Source organism: Hirundo rustica, chromosome 15 (assembly GCF_015227805.2).
Source record: "Hirundo rustica isolate bHirRus1 chromosome 15, bHirRus1.pri.v3, whole genome shotgun sequence".
Taxonomy (NCBI): Eukaryota; Metazoa; Chordata; class Aves; order Passeriformes; family Hirundinidae; genus Hirundo; species Hirundo rustica.
The window spans coordinates 15981407-15997670 of NC_053464.1; the positions used below are offsets into that span (position 1 = coordinate 15981407).

A 16264-nucleotide genomic window follows, 5' to 3' on the forward strand; every position below is an offset into this window, starting at 1 on the left:
GACACCCCCGGCCACCTGTGCCAGGGGCAGCGGGAGCTGAGGGGCGCCGGTACCGGGAGCGGTGGGAGGGAGCAGAGCCGGGCCCGGGGCCGGGGCCGCAGCTCGGCCCTGCCCCGCTGCAGGCCCGGGCACCGCCGCGAGCCACCGGCGTGGGCACAGGCACCGCGGGGCCCGGCTCTGGGCCGGAGACAGCCCAGGGATAGCCCGGGAACCGCCCCGAGACAGCCCGGAGACCGCCCCGGGACCGCCCCGGGACCGCCCCGGGATCGCCGAGCGTTTCCGGGTGCGCGGCGGGGCCGGGCCGCAGCCGCTCGGGCTGCCCCCGCTGTGCCCCCGCTGTGCCCCCGCTGTCCCCCCGCTGTCCCCCGCGGCGATGGACTTCTCCCGGTTCCTGTCGGACGAGTTCGAGGTGAAGGGCTGGGTGAACGCGGCGTTCCGCGCCGTGCAGCAGGAGGCCCCGGGCAAGGTGGACGCGCACGCCGCCACGCTGGTGATGAAGCTGCAGCTCTTCATCCAGGAGGTCAACAACGCCGTGGAAGGTGCGGGGCTCTGCCGCCGCGGGGAAGGGTCGGGCCGCATCGGGCCCGGGTTTGCGGCCCCGGTTCAGCTCTGCCCGTGTGCTCCTGGCATGCTGGCCGTACACCCGCACCTTCCTGAGGCGCGACAGGCACACCTGTGCCGGCCACCGCGGGCAGCCTTCCCCGAGACACAGGGATCTCGGCTCTCGGAGTCACTCACCAACACATCTGCGTTAAATGCTGGGAAACAGCAGCTCCTGCCAGCACTGGGTTAGACAGGATAACGGGGTAAATTTCTTCTCCAGAAAGATTGCCCAACCCTGGCACAGGCTGCCCAGGGCAGTGTGGTAGTCCCTGAAAGGATTAAAAAGCCGTGTGGATGTGGCACTTGGGGACAGGAGTTAGTGGTGGCAGTGCTGGGAGAACAGGACTGGACTGTTGGGAACAGTTGGACTTGATGGTCTCAGAGGGCTTTTTTTAAACCTAAATGATCCCATAATAAAATACATACTTAAAGTTTAAAGATACATCTGAAGATTTGTTGTTTGATGTTTTGCTTTGTTGTGTTAGTTTTTTTCAAGTACTAAGGACTAGATAAGATTATTGAAAGACCACCTGTTCCTGCAAGGGCTCTCATCCCCTCACTGACTGCTCTGTGTTCCTGCAGAAACAAGCCATCAGGCCCTCCAGAACATGCCCAGAGTCCTCCGGGAAGTGGAAGTCTTGAAACAGGAGGCAACATTCCTGAAGGAGCAGATGATCCTTGTTAAAGAAGATATAAAGAAGTTTGAAGAAGACACAGCTCAGTCCATGCAGGTCAGTTCTTGTCTTAGTGTTTTTCAGCAACTTTTGAAACTCTAAAGGTTCCTGAGTTGTTAATATGAAATAATCTCATGGATTTAAGATAGACAAAACCACCTCTTTTAACCTTAATGGTGGAAGGGTGGGTGTGACACAGACCTGTGCAGTCTGCGTGTCCTGAGGAGCAGCTGCTGCGGTGTCGGTTCAGAGCTGCTGGTACCTGCCTGGGGACACTGGTTTCTGCCTGGGGTTCGGGGCATTTCCAGCGACGTGGATACTAAAAGAACTGGACCAGAATTCAAACTAACCTAAACTAACCAAAGCTGTTTGACTTTGAAAGATGATTTTACATTTCTAGCTCCTTCATACCATTCCATCTTATGATAATATAATATTTTCATAGCTTTTTGTTTTTAAAATTTAAGCAGAAGGTAACTCCCAAGGATCTGTGACAGTCATTTTTTGTTTCAGTGGGGAACATAATGTTGTGTTTTTTCCTTCAGGTCCTGGTAGAGATTGACCGAGTGAAGTCCAGGATGCAGTTGGCTGCCGAATCACTTCAGGAAGCAGACAAATGGAGCACACTAAGTGCAGATATTGAAGAGACTCTTAAAACACAGGTAAACACTGAATTATTTGGTCTTTGTGCCTCCAGCTTTTCAGGGAACTTTGTTTTAAAGCCGGATTTTGAAGTGACTGTGAAGCACGTCCCTGCTGCTGATGCTGTCTGAGGTCACCCTTGGTAACGGGCTGCTTTCCCTGCTGGCAGGACGTGTCCCTGATCTCAGCCAAGCTGACGAGCATGCAGAGCAGCCTGGCCATGCTGGTGGACACTCCGGATTACTCAGAGAAGTGTGTGCACCTGGAGGCACTGAAGAACCGGCTGGAGGCCATGGCCAGCCCTCAGATTGTTGCTGCTTTTAACTCCCAGTCTGTAGGTCAGTAGCTCCTGGTGTCATTTACTGTCAGCACAGAGTTTGTTGTGTTTAAAACAGTGTTTGGGTCCTGGAGGCTCCTGGTGCTGGGTCCTGAGCTTGTCCTGGTGCAGCAGATGCTCTGGAATGTTTTGGGCTCTGCAGCTGCCTGTAGGCCAGTGCTGCTTGGATTTTCCTGTGGTTTGGGGTTCCTGTGGCCACTGCAGGAAACAAGAAGATTACAGGATTTTATGGGTCATGTGGATGTTTGGGTTGGAGGAGCTGCTCAAATAAGCAGAAGGGCCCTGGTTTTCTGTTATCATTTTGTTATTGGTGTAATCAAGAAGGAAATTTGTCTGCAAGCGTTCTGACTTCCTACTGCTTTGTAAAAGCAGCTTTATAAATTCTCCTTGGAAAATTTGTCTTTTTGGACAGTTCTTTGTGCTGTTCCTTCCCTGTGCTGCTGTCAGTGCTTCTGAAAAGTAGTTGTTCTGGTTGTTGACACTCATCTTTGTGCACCTCGAGGTCCTGGAGGGATCTGGGGCTGTGGGGTACAAACCAGACTTTGGAGGAACCTGTGTTCCTAAGGTCTATGCAGGAGCACCTGCGCCATGAGTCTGTCACAGGGATCATTTTGAGGATGGGTGAGAGCAAAGCCAAGGCCTTTGTCTGGTATGCTTTAGGTTTGTAAGTGCTGGCTCATTCCTAGAAAGTAATGATTTCCTTCTAGGAGATGCTCTGGCTTTATCTGGCTTTGATACTGGACGTGTTAATACTATGTGCTAGTTAAGAAGTTAAATTCGTTGCTTGTGTCTCCTGCCTGCTCTTGTTTGAGGGTGGGTTTCAGGCAGTTCTGCTCCTGTTTGAGAAGATAAGCAAACGAGAGATGAACTTGTCTCTTTCTGTGTAGACCATTGTGCCTGATCCCTTAGAAGAGGATTTCTTGCTCAGACTCATGTCTCACCCTCAGCTTTGAGGCTGATCTTGATGCTGTTATTTTGTTTCGTTTAGATCAGGCAAGAATGTTTGTGAAAGTCTTCACTGAAATTGATCGGATGCCCCAGCTTCTTGCTTATTATTATAAGTGTCACAAGGTAAGTGTTTTGGTATCATTTTCACATTGAGGAATAAAAGTGGGAATTCCTGCTGGGCTCTGACTGCAGAGGGAGCTGCTGCCCCACGGATCTCAGCTGTGCTGTGGTGGGGGATGGCGCCTGTTCCTCTCTGTATTTCCTTCTTGCACTTCTCCTGCTGGCTCTGACCAGCTTCGCTTGCTCCCGGTGCTGCAGGGGTGATTCTCCATTCGGGTCCTTGTGTCCCTTCCTGCGGCAGACACAGGATATGTGTGTTCTGCTTCATTTCTCTCCGCCTCATGGCTTTGCTTTGCTTTCTGTGGATGTGGCTATGTCAGCAGTAACTTTATTACTGCAACCTACCAGCTGCTGACTTCTGTAAACTCTTTTCAGGTAAGATTAAAAGTTGGAATTCCAGACAGTTCTGTAGCCATAACCTGAGCTTCAGATTTCTCACATGACTGTGACTTTTCAGGATTAAGTTCAAGGCTGGGGCTTGCCAAGTATTTCAACTATTATGTGGGGGTATCAGTTGCAATCTCATTTTATGAGTAAAATACCAATGTTAATTAAATCTTCGAATCACTAAGAAGCCTCAAGCTTCATGCTGAAAGTCTTTTCCTTCTGTGGTGCTGAATTATGTGTTATGCTGAAACGTGGAGAGGGGAGCAAGGGTGAGCCCCCTGTTTTGGCAGAAGTGCCGTGCATGGGGAGTGCCAGGTTTGGCACAACAAAGGCAAGACCTTGGCCTGTCATTTTTCTTCTCAGATGGATCTCTTCCCCCCCAGGTGCAGCTGGTGGCCGTGTGGCAGGAGCTTTGCCAGAGCGACTTGAGCTTGAATCGCCAGCTGAGCGAGCTGTACGACACCCTCCTGGGGACCTGGCACGCCCAGCTCCAGTGGGCAGCACAGGTGCAGTGACATGTTCATGCTGCTGCAGGGGCCAAGAGGACAGGCTTGGGCACCCTCTGAATTCTCACAAAGCTCTGAGGAGCTCATGGCTGCTCGCCCTGAGTTACGCTCTGGGCCTGATGGATGCAGGGTGGGATTTGCAACCCACTCACTGTTCCTTGTCCAGCCCTTGCAGACAGGGTTTGAGCTGTGGTGTTTCACCAGCAGCAAGGTTGCTGTGTTATTGACATTAAAGCTGCTCTATCACTTTCATCTGTATCTTAAGTTAAAACTAATTTGTCGGTGTTATAAATGCGTTCTGTTGCAAGACATTTGAAATGCCTGAATTGCTTTATCACTTGGCCTGGAGGAAGCCCTCAAGGTCATGCTGGACTGATGTGTGTTGCTCTGTGTAAGATATCTGAGGGCTTCTGCTGTCACTCCTTGGAGTCTGTGTGCTTGTTTTCCCTGCCAAGAATAATGTAGGATCAAAAAAAGATTTTGTTCTTTGGTAAAATGAAGAAATAAGTTCATATTGTTGAAGAGTTTTTCATCCATGAAGGGTAAGAGATTCTTATCTTCGTGTCACAAAACCAGTGTCAGTGCAAGGCCTGTGTTGCAGAGGAGCTCAGTGTTTCCTTGAAATGTATTTTTTCTGCCTAATGATTCGATGTGACTTACAGGTCAGATGTCAGGTTACATTTTAGCAGATATTCTTTGAACTGGGGATTGTGAGAAACGGCACGTGGGGCACAGCTTGTGTCACTCAGTCTCCTGTGTTGCTTCTGCTTTCTGAAAATCTTGGACCTTTTTGATGGGAAACCCAGCTTTCAAAGCAAATGAGCAGAATAGCTGATGAAAAAGTTAGTGAAGGCTGTAAAAAGTTTTGTGCTAGTGGTGTGGCTGGTTCTCAGCTGATTACAGGCCTTCTAGCCTTCCCACTACTGCTTTCTGCCCATCTGACCAGTAATTTGGCTTGTGATACAGTCCTGTTTCTTCATATTTTACTGATTCGTGTTGTTTCCCAACACACCTGTGTAAACTGAGTGCTCTGTTTCAAATGCCCTCTTCTGCCAGGTGTGTTTTGAGTCACTGTAGTGCCTGTGTTCTTCTGAATTGTTTTTGAGCTGTGCCTATCTTCTAGTTTCTCACTCAAAGCACAACAGTAAATATGCCTTAGGCTTGCAGTCAGGCTGTCCCGTGTGTAAGTCAGCGTGGCTCTTGCAGCCTTAGCAGACTGCTGCTGGGTTTTTCACCCCTTGTGAGGTGTTTGAGGTTTGGAAGCTGCCTGCTGCTCTCTGCTGCTGTGTGTTCCCCTCAGGTAATGTACTTTTGCCAGTAGCTGTTCTGCTGCTGCAGGTTTTCAAGAACCCCCATGAGATCGTGACTGTGCTGTTGATTCAAACTCTGGGAGCTCTGGTGCCTTCCATCCCCGTGTGTCTCAGCACTGCCATGGAGAGGACGGGCCAGGACACCAAGCTGACCCAGCTGCTGGAGCTCCACGATGCCACCGTCCACTTTGCCAAGGGGCTGGAGGTAGCCATGCTGCCAAACCTGAGTAAGGCTCTGGCGCTGGATTCTGCCATTCTGTGCTGACCCCTTTGTAAAGTCCCCCTGGGGTTTCTGTTGAGTTTTCGGTGGAGGGAGGAGTTATCTGTTCTAAGCAATGCCCGGTTCCACGGCGCTTGCACCTTTGTGTTTGTGTGTGTATCCTTCAGCAGAGCTGTTGACACAACACTGAATTTCCCAAAGCAGCCCTGTCCTGAGCATGCTGGCTCTGCAGGGTAAATAGCATTTAGCACTTCTCCTTTTACGAGCTTTACTGTTTCTTCTGTCTCCCAGACGAGGAAATGTCTCCAGGGAGGCAGCGAGACCCATTGTGAGAGATCACAAAGCAGAAAAGTTGAGGAGTTTCCTGGAACTGTCACACCTCACTAAACAAGAGAAAACCTGCTTGAAGGCTGCATCCATTGGATGCCTTGTATTTGATTTTGTAGTTTTTCTGTTGCTGCTGGCTCAGGGTTTAATCAAAAGACAATGCCCAGTGTTTTTTCTGCGCTGTTGGTGGTTTTTTCCCAGCAGCATCCTCAGTGTTTGTTTCCAGATCTGCCCTGTGCTTTCCCCTCTCTGGGATGTTTGTCATTTTGGTCATGATTGCTGAGTAATTCCCACAAACCACACAGCAGTGAGGTGTTGTGCTTGCACAAGTTTACGCCTGACTGGAGCTGCTGCCTATTTATAGACCCTTATGAATTTGGTGGGGCCGCTTCAAAGGCTGGCTGTGGGAAAATCCAAAATTAAAGCTAATGGAGCATTCCTGATGCTGTGCTTCCTGTGTTTGGTTCCTCATAACATTGTCTTGAGCTGTTTAAACCCAGATTCTTTCTTGATCCTGTAAATTGTGATTGCTGGGCAATGTCATGGAGTGTGACTGTGTCTGTTGTCTGGTTGCATACATGTCAGTCATTTTCTAGCTTAATTTGTGGTTCATTATAGAAATCATTAAAAAGGACTTGGAAAAATAATGCCAGATTCTAGAGGGTGATGGAATAGGAAGACCACAGTTGAACTGTTATCTGAGTGTGTTTAAAAACCCCAAAAGCCTTTATTTCCATCCCTTTTAGTGTGGGGTAAGGTGTTTGAGAAAAGAAATATCTCAAGAATGGAAAGGCCAGGTGACTCAGCTGAGGAGAGTCAAACCAGTTTCTGCTTGTGTATGTGAGGGGAGGGCTCAGCTGTGATTCACAGGATAATTCCGTTTGGAAGGGACCTTGGAAGATGATCTGGCCCAGGCTGCTGCTCCAAGCAGGATCTGCTGTGAGGTCATGGTGCTTGGGATACTGTTCAGTCTGGTCTCGAAAATGTCCAAGCACGGAGGCAGTGCTGGCTTTGGACAGACTGCTCCGTTGCTTTCCTGTCCTCGGGGTGTGAAAGTCTTCAATGATATCCAGGATTCAAAGTAATTTTGGTTTGCTGCAGATTTGAGTTTGGCAGAGCTTTGTGGGAGCAGCTGGTGTCCAGCTCTGATTTGAGCAACAATCATTCAGCCCTGCTTTGTGTTTGGGTTGGCAGCTCCCTGCTCAGGCATGGCACTGAGAGGCTGAGTCTGTGCTTCATGTTCAGCTCTGCCTGATGAACACTGGCACAGTAGTGCTGACTGAATTGAATTAGTGTCAATTATTTGAAGTGTGAGCCAGGCTTTCTGATAAATGAGGATTGCCCCTGTTTGACGCCGTGGGAGTAATGTGTTTCACTTCTCAGATGGTTTCAATTCTTCTGCTGTGGGTTGGAATGTTTGATAGATTTTTGTCACCCAGGCTGTTTTGGGTCAGTGAGTGTTAATTTTCCTGAGGCACTTGTTGAGGTAGAACATCTTGGTTTTAGGAAGCAGGTAGAGATAATGATCTTGTTTCTAAAAAAAATAAAAATAACAATCTGTGTACTTGAGATTGAAGCTGTTGGGCAGCATTCCAAGCCTGTGCAGGCAGCATGCTCTAGTGGAAGAGCTGCATGTAGCTTGAAATGAGGCTTTTAGTAGCATATTCATCTCTTTGTAGACTAAACATCTGATTCTTTGTAGAGGAGCAGAACCTGGTGAAAGTGATGGAGCTGGTGGAAGTGGTGTATGCTCCGTACAAGCCCTATCAACTCGAGTACGGAGACCTGGAAGAAGAGAATCTCCTCATCCAGATCAGTGCAGTGCCCTTGGTAATGTACCAGTCTTTGCTCAGCTGTCCAGGGAGAGGCTGAGGCTTCCACTAAACACAGGGGTCTTTGTCATGGGTACTGCCCTCTTTCCCCCTCTGCTTTTGGGTTGTATTTCCTTTTATTTGTAGAAGACTCTGCTGTTAGCAGAACTGTTTTCCCTCGAGGTGAGCACAGGGTTTGGCAGCCTGGCAGTTGTTACAGTCCATGGGCAGGAGGAGCACCAGCGTGGTTCTGCCTCAGGAGTTTGACAAGACTGGAAGATACCAGAGAGCCCTGTGTTACACAGGGTGTGTTTTCTCTATTGCCTGGAAGAAGAGTCAGGCTCAGCTTTGTTGTTACTGTTGTTGTTTAGGAGCATTGGGAAGTGATTGATTGTGTCCAGGAACTGAACCACTCAGTCAACAAACTCTTCATTCTGGCGGCCGGAGCCATCGACAACTGCGTCAAGCTCACGGATGGCCTGGGGGTGTGTGGGCTGCTGAGGGCCCTGAAGGCCCTGTTCTCAAAGTAAGTGCCTTTAGGTACTGCTCCATTTATCCTGAGCGAGTAGTGAGCGTGCAGCTTGTGGCCAAGGACTTGGTAGTTTATGGAAAATGGCTGAGAGCAGAAAGTGTCTCTGAGCGTACCATGAATCATCAGGATCCCTCTTGCTGCTTCATTCGAGCACAGGCTGTTTTCTAGAGGAAAAATGGAAGATGTTATGGCTAAATCAAGGGCTTGCCGGCTGTTTTCTGCTCTGGTTGGGCAGAGTTTTCATTTTTAATAAATACTTTTGAAGGAGAAAATGTTTCCCAAAACAAAATAAGGCAAATTAGGCTGATAAAAGTAGATCTCAGTGGAGAAATAAGTCTGCAGTCTGAACTTGATCATCCTGGTGGTCTTTTCCAACCTTATTGGTTTAATACACAGTCACAGTATCACAGACAAATGACCTCACATTCAGGATCTGCCTGTAAGTGTGAGCTACCCCAGGAATGAGGTTCACTCTTAGTTCTTGTCTTAAAGTATCACTTTCCTATTCCTATACTGATTTATTCCTTATTCCTTCACGATACTGAAAGAGCTGCTCACAAGGTATGAATCAGGTGTTGCTGCCCTTTGGGAAGGGGGAAGAGGAAAGCACAACTTTCTGATCTCACCTTCTTTATAGGCAATTACAGAGCAATGTACCTGCCTCCAGCTTATGGGCATTATTAAAAAGAAAATGGGGGTGTGTAGAAAACAGAATGTTCTTCTTTTTATCCGTGTTCTCATCTGGGGAGTAGCTGAGAAAACAAATTCATGAGATTGTTGTCACCATGTTCCTGGAGTAAGGGCCAAGTGATGTTGGAGTAGCAGGAGCCATATAAACTTTTCCTGGTCTTTCCTAGGAGATGGTCAATGTAGAGGTAACTAAAATGTCTTACTCCTTCCTTCTCAGGGGCTGGGAGAGCTCCTGGTAATCCACAGGCAGCCAACTGAGGCAGCCACACAGCATCTTTCACACTCCTCTTCTGGTCTAGGCTTGAGTGGGCTGTGGCTGATCAGTTCTTCACATCCTCCTGTTTGCAGTGGAGCCAGGGTGTCTCTTCTGTGCTCTGTTTATTATTTCTGGTTCTTGTTTGGCCCTTGCAGAGCACTGACTGAGAAAATCACAGGACAAGTCTCTGTGCTGCTCTCCAGCCTGCTCTCTTACGCTGGTGCCTCTCCCTGCTCCTTTTCTCACTGCAGGTATACATCTGACTTCACAAACACACTGCAGTCCATACGGAAGAAGTGTAAACTGGATGATGTCCTGGCAGATTCCCTGTTCCAGGAGGACTGGACTGCATTCCAAAACTCTGTCCGGTAAAGGGTTTGGTTCTTCTTTGTCTGGCTCAGAGCTGATTTTTGTATCAAAGCTGAAAGGGAGCTACTTGGGGTCAGTTTACACAATTCTCAGTGCAGAGCACGGGGCTGAGCTTGCTGTGCTGCTGGGAGCACCAGTGTCAGCCGTGGGTTTCGGGTTGCTTCTGGCACGGGGAGGGCTGTGGGGCTCCCCACCCTGCCTGGAGCAAGGCTGCATCTCGTATCACTTGTAATATTAGCAGCTCTTAGAATTTTTCCCAGTGACACTGAGCTGGCCTTCCCCACAATGACAAGAAGTAGCATGTGGATGAGGCCATTGGGAAAAAAAATCAGTGCTATCAAATGGATGCAGAGTTAATCACCAGAGTGACTCTTGACACATGTGTGGGCTGTGGTTTGCTTTTGGCATTTTGTAATTACTTGACATGGATCTGAGGTGGGTTCTCTGAGGGGAGTCTGGCATTATCTGCCTCAAATCTCACAGTGTGTTTTTGTCTTGTTCTTTCCCAGGATAATTTCCATCTGTGGTGAACTCCTTCATCGGTGTGGAGACTTTGAGCAGCAGCTGGCCAACAGGTGAGCACTGGTGACCTTAATTCGAGCTGTCAGCATAGGAACCAAGTTGAAAGAAAACAAACCCCAAGTTGCCTTGGTTGCAGAGACCATGGAGGGAAAGCCACCACTGATTCCCCTTCCCCATGCTTTGACATGCCAGAGATGGGCCGTAGACTGCTCCACTCAGTCGTGTTCCCAAAAATCCATTTCCTTGGATTCCTGGCTGGGCACCAATGGGCTGCCAGATGGGGGTCAGGAAGGAATTTTCCACCAGATCAAATTGGCAAGATCCTCACCCTTGTGACACGGGGCATGAATCACGTGCTGAAAGGAGTGTAGGGTGTGCCTTACCTGATGGGTTCCCTGTAACCTGAGGAGTGTAGGCACAGGCAGGACGTAGGTCTTGCTGCTCCTTGTTGTAAGCAGTGCACTGCTCTGCCTGTGGTTCCTTGGAATGCTCGCTGTGACTCGGGCAGAGCCCGGCCTGCAGTGCTTGGTGGGGCCCCGCTGCCCTCGTGTTCCCAGGGCACAGAGCCCTCTGTCCTCTCAGCACTTCTGCAGCTGGATGAGAGGATTGGCTGCGATTGGAGTCTCCATCGGTGAATGCTCTCCCTTGAACTCACTCAAGGGTGGTGCTGGTCCTTGGGCCAGCGTGAGGACAGGACTGCTGAGGCCAGAGGATTCTGCTGGTGACTTTTGTGTACTTGTTTTCAGGATTTTGTCTACTGCTGGGAAGTATCTCTCAGACTCGTACAGCCCTTGCAGTTTTTCTGGCTTTCAGGACACCAGTTCAGCAGAAAAGAAGAGCTCCATAAAAAATCCCTGGCAGGAATACAATTATCTCTTGAAGGAGAATCCATCCGAGTATGCCAGCCTTATGGAAACACTTTACACTCTGAAGGTAGCCCTGGTGCCTGGAGAGCCTGCCTGTATTTCAGTGTGCTCTTGGGCCCATATGGGGTAGATGACACCTGGATTCCCCCTCCACTCTAATGATTTCTCATGCTGGGCTGCAGCCTTTCCATCGGCTGTGTTCTACAGAGACACTGATACACAGAGGGATGAAATGTCCAAGCCCAGGAAGTCTGGACTCATTCCATCTCTCCCCAGATCCTGGCTCTGCTTTGTGCACATGCCCTTATCAGCTCAGGTGAGGGAGATTTTATCTCAGCAAGTGTTGGGAAGGTTGTGTTGGAGCCGTCTCAAATTCTGGACCCACACACCACCTTCTGAGGCTTTCTCTGCTGCCCTGTCCAGTCTGAAACAGAATTCTGCAGGATCATTCATGCATGGATCTGTGAACAGGGTAGAATGACTTTAGTTATCTTCTCATGAATCTGAGTTATGTTTGCCACCATTGGTCACATGGAGTAGTGAATTCAAGGTTATGAGTTTTATTTCCTCAAAATGTTTTGATTTCTTTTGCACTTGGTTTACCTGCAACTTTTGTGGTTCCACCTTCAGTGTCATGTGTTTGTCTTTAAACCTTGACTGAACTGTCCAGTTCCACAGGTGCTCTTCAGGTAGAACTTAATTCCGTGCAGGCCGTCAGTTTTGCCCTTTGAGTAAAAGGCAGCTTTGCATCTTTGCATCTTCTCTGCAACTTTTTCAGTATCCAGCATGTGCCAGAGCCTGGGGAGGCTGGAATGTGATCCTGATTCCTTGCCCTGCAGTCCAGGGAGCAGTGGCAGTTTCTGTCTTGAACAGAAAAGGAATAAGTCACTGCAAAGGGAACAGGCTGTGCCATCGCAGAGGAAAGCTCTGCGGCACAAGGAGGGCCTCATAAAACCTCTGCAGGGTGTTAACACAGCCCCTCTGTGGCCCCTCAGTGGCTTGTGCATGTCGATGTTTTTCTGTGTCAGGAGAAAGGCACCAGTAACCACAACCTGCTGTCGTCGCCGCGAGCGGCGCTGAGCCGCCTGAACCAGCTGTCGCATCACCTGGCCTTCGACTCGGTGTTCCTGCGCATCAAGCAGCAGCTGCTGCTGGTTCCCAGGATGGAGGTGGGCGCTGCGGGCCTGGGCTCAGCTCAGCAGGCAGGGCTTACCTGGGGCATCCCTTGGCTCAGCAGCGCTTTTCTGTCTCCTGCTCGGAATGGTTCTCTCTGCTGCCGCATTTCTCCCAGGAGCTGCAGGCAGCGTTTCCCTTCCCTCACCCACAGCCTTTGCAGCACAGGTGTTTGAAGGCTCTGGTGGCTGTTTGAGGTGTTGCTTTTCTGACCCGTGTGAGCATGTTTCCCACAGGGAGCTGGGTAGAAAAGGGTGGGTGTTTTGGGCCTGAGGGATAACGTGGTGTACGGTTTTCTCACCATCTGTGTTCTGCTTCCTAGAATCCCTTGGGCAGTCACAGTTCGTGTTGCTGGGTCACCCCTTTCTAAAACACTGACAGGCTTCATGCTCTGGGAAGTCACTGGTTCATGCTGCACTTTCTGCCTTACAGGGCTGGAGTTCTGGTGGCATTGGTGAGACCCTGACAGATGACCTGCCAAACTTCAGCCTGACCCCTCTGGAATACATCAGCAATGTAAGAGAACTCAGCTGTCTTTCTGCTGTAGAAAACAAATTTCTGGGAACACTCCAGAGAGCAAAGATTTGCTTGGAGTAGCAGTTCTCTGTACAGGTCTTTCTTACCATGATTGTTTCAGTGACTGTTTCTCTGACCTTGTGAAAAACTGTTTCTTGTACCAAGTGTAATGATGCACAAGAGCCAATTTGTAGGTGAGTGAGTGGCTGTCAGGCTCAGCTCTCTGCTTTCAGGTGTATTTACTGCGGGTGACTTTTTCTCTAGTAAAGGACTTACCTCACATTTGTTCAGTGATTCAGCTTTTGGTGCTTTTATTCTAGATTGGGCAGTACATTATGTCGCTTCCTCTGCACCTTGAGCCATTTGTCACTCAAGAGGATTCTGCTTTGGAGCTGGCATTACATGCTGGAAAACTGCCATACCCCCCAGAGCAAGGTAGGGAGAGACCAGAGGCTTGGGGTGTCTGGGGGAAGCTTTCCCATCCTGACATTACATGGGTGGGGTGTGTTACAGTGACAAAACCTTGCAGATCCCTTTCCTATCACGCTGTTTCTTCCAATAATCCTGTGGTAAAACCCAGGAAGAGCCTCTAAATAATGAGTAAAACTTTTGGTTTCATTCAAACTGGAAGCTTTGGCTTGGTCTGTGTGAGTTTGGTGCTCATTAGAATGATGGTTTGGGGTCTGAAGAGTTGTGTTTTGGCTCCTGTTCATGTGCAGGGGCTGGCCTTACCTGCTGTGTCACTCTTCCTGCTGCAGGTGACAGCAGTAGGCACCTAAAGCCTTTCCCTCCAGGTGGGCAGTGTACCTGGTGTGCTGGGCTAAATCTCTCTATGGTGGTGTTATTTCCACAGACAGTGAGGAAAGCATAGAGCTTGGAACCTTCCAAAAATACACTCTAGTTCAGGCTTTTGCACTGCTGTTATGTCACCTTGAAGTGCTGACATGTTGTAATGGCTCAGTAATTTTCAAAACACTAATGAACACAGACTGCCTTTAGGGCTGGATAAAAAACTCTAGTGAATCCTTGTCACTGCCGTGGTTTGCAAACTGCTTCTGGAAGAGGATCCTGTAGGAGGTGGCAGGCAGTGCCCTGTCCCAGCAGGTCACCCATCACATCAGCCCTTTGGAGGTGACTTTGGGGAGCAATCCAGGGCAGTGTTTGGGGACTGGAGCTCATGTCAGTGGTGTGCAGTACAGGGAGAGTGCATGGCTGCTTTGATTAATCCAAAACCAGCTGATAAACTCTGATGTCCTGCGGAAGGAGCGTTTCAGATGCTGTTAACCAGTTAGGTTTGTGTGTTGTACAAACCCGGCACGGGCGGGTCAGGGATGCTGGCAGCTAACGGGGCCTGTCTGTGCAGGAGATGAGCTGCCCGAGCTGGACAACGTGGCCGATTACTGGCTGGGCTCCATCGCCAGGGCCACCATGCAGACGTACTGCGAGGTCATCCTGCAGATCCCACAGCTCACAGCGCACTCCACCAAGCAGCTGGCCACGGACATCGGTGAGCGCGGGCACGGCTCCTGGGCACGGCTCCTGGGCACGGCTCCTGGGCACAGCTCCTGGGCACGGCTCCTGGGCACGGCTCCTGGGCACGGCTCCTGGGCACGGCTCCTGGGCACAGCTCCTGGGCACAACTCCTGGGCACAGCTCCTGAGCACAGCTCCTGGGCACAGCTCCTGGGCACAACTCCTGGGCACGGCTCCTGGGCACGGCTCCTGGGCACAGCTCCTGGGCACAACTCCTGGGCACGGCTCCTGGGCACAGCTCCTGGGCACGGCTCCTGGGCACGGCTCCTGGGCACAGCTCCTGGGCACAACTCCTGGGCACAGCTCCTGAGCACAGCTCCTGGGCACAGCTCCTGGGCACAGCTCCTGGGCACAGCTCCTGAGCACAGCTCCTGGGCACAGCTCCTGGGCACAGCTCCTGGGCACAGCTCCGTCACACGCCGGCTGCTCTGGCACCACACGGGGATCCCGCCTGCCTGGTGGAGCCCAGCCACTGCTGCTGCCTGTGGGCAGGAGCTCTCAGGGACAGGATTCCCTGTATCTTTCATTTCACGGCGTCTATTGCCTGTTAAATACAAATTTTTCCTTAATGTTGCAGATTACCTGATAAATGTGATGGATGCCCTGGGCCTCCAGCCGTCGCGGGCGCTGCAGAACATTGGAACTCTGCTGAAGGCCAAGCCAGAGGAGTTTCGCCAGGCTGCCAAGAGCCTGCCCCGCCGGATGGCCGCTGGCATCGCGGCCATGAGGGGCCTGGAGGGTTAGAGCAGCCCTCCCTGCCCCTGCCATCGCTGCCAGGAGGGGCCTGAAGGTTCAGCAGAGCCCTCCCTGCCACTGGCCCCTGCTCAAGGACTCACCTCCTCACCCTGGTTTTCATTTCTTTGGGGACTAAGGGAATTTATTTCAGACTAACTTTTAATAAATGTCTTTGTCTAGGAAAAGCTTGTTCCATTTTTTCATCTTTAGAAATAAGGAAAGATGTCCTACAGCCAAATTTCCCAAAAACTCTGGATGACCCTGAGTAGGTTGAGGAGTGCTGGAAATGTTCTGCCAGGTGCTGTAGAGTTCATGCTTTGTGGCAGCTTTTTCAGAGAATTTACTGTGTCTGAGGTGGTGGGGTGGGAGCAGCACAGAGGGGGCTCTCTGTAGGCAGTGGCCACTGCTCAGGGCTGTCATAAATCCAGGGTCAGGAAGGGTTGGCAGTTGAGGCTTGATCGAGCTCAGCCCTGAGAATAAAACCAGTTTCGTAGGTTGTTCCTGGTGCAATTTCACTGTTCTACTGAAAACCATGAAGTTTGTATGGAATTTAAGGGAAGTGGTGCTTTCTTGTAGAATTTATTACCATTTGTTATACTGATTTTTGTGGATCAGCTGATCTAGCCTTAATGTGCTCTCCTAGGAGATGATGGGGTGGGATACAGGGAGGTGCCAAAACACGAATGGCAGCTGAGTCTCGAGCAGCTGCGCTGCTGCTGCAGCTGGAAGCCCTTTGCTCAGCTGTGGCTCTGGCTGGGGACAGCTGGGCTGGGACAGAGCTGGAGGCAGGCACGGGAGACACTTCCCACTTTTATGAGATGTCAGACATTTTCATAAGCCAGCTGTGACTGGAATGGTGAGCTGTCCCTGTCCTGCCGAGAACACTCTGTTCCCTTCCCTCCTGCTGTAAGGAGGGTGAAGCTCACCAGCCGTGCCTCTCCCGCCCTTCCCCTGCCCTGGCTGGGGAGGGTTTTGGGGCTGGTTCTTGCCTGCTGCCGTTGATCTGGGCTGGCAGCCAGCGGGGGCTGAAGGGATGAGGACAGGGGGAGCAGCCTGGGACCTGCTGCCCATCCCAGTGACCTGTTGGTGAGAATGTGAGAGGAGATGCCCAGGTCCTGGGTCTCAGCATTCCCCATGTTTTAAGCAGCGTGCTCTGTGTGTTCTGGTTTTCACTGTTGAATCCTTTGG

The 16264-nt window shown here is 50.5% G+C and overlaps 1 protein-coding gene across 1 annotated transcript; it reads left to right on the forward strand.

Moving 5' to 3' along the window:
- Positions 1-268: 268 nt before the first annotated feature.
- COG7 (component of oligomeric golgi complex 7) lies at positions 269-15261 on the forward strand. Its single transcript, XM_040078684.2, has 17 exons — positions 269-539; positions 1186-1334; positions 1823-1939; positions 2089-2257; positions 3245-3327; positions 4095-4217; positions 5556-5754; positions 7777-7904; positions 8257-8411; positions 9615-9731; positions 10242-10307; positions 11001-11187; positions 12149-12289; positions 12726-12809; positions 13130-13244; positions 14173-14316; positions 14919-15261. The coding sequence occupies exons 1-17, from the start codon at positions 374-376 to the stop codon at positions 15083-15085; spliced, it is 2310 nt and encodes a 769-aa protein (XP_039934618.1). The 5' UTR covers positions 269-373; the 3' UTR covers positions 15086-15261.
- The last annotated feature ends 1003 nt before the right edge of the window (positions 15262-16264 follow it).

What these genes read in the sequence shown, in the direction of transcription:
- COG7 (XM_040078684.2), top strand. Translation starts at nt 374, where the DNA reads ATGGACTTCTCCCGGTTCCTGTCGGACGAGTTCGAGGTGAAGGGCTGG. An exon ending in ATTATTATAAGTGTCACAAG is followed by an intron (nt 3,328 to 4,094) that starts GTAAGTGTTTTG and finishes CTTCCCCCCCAG; the next exon opens with GTGCAGCTGGTGGCCGTGTG. An exon ending in AAACACTTTACACTCTGAAG is followed by an intron (nt 11,188 to 12,148) that starts GTAGCCCTGGTG and finishes TTTCTGTGTCAG; the next exon opens with GAGAAAGGCACCAGTAACCA.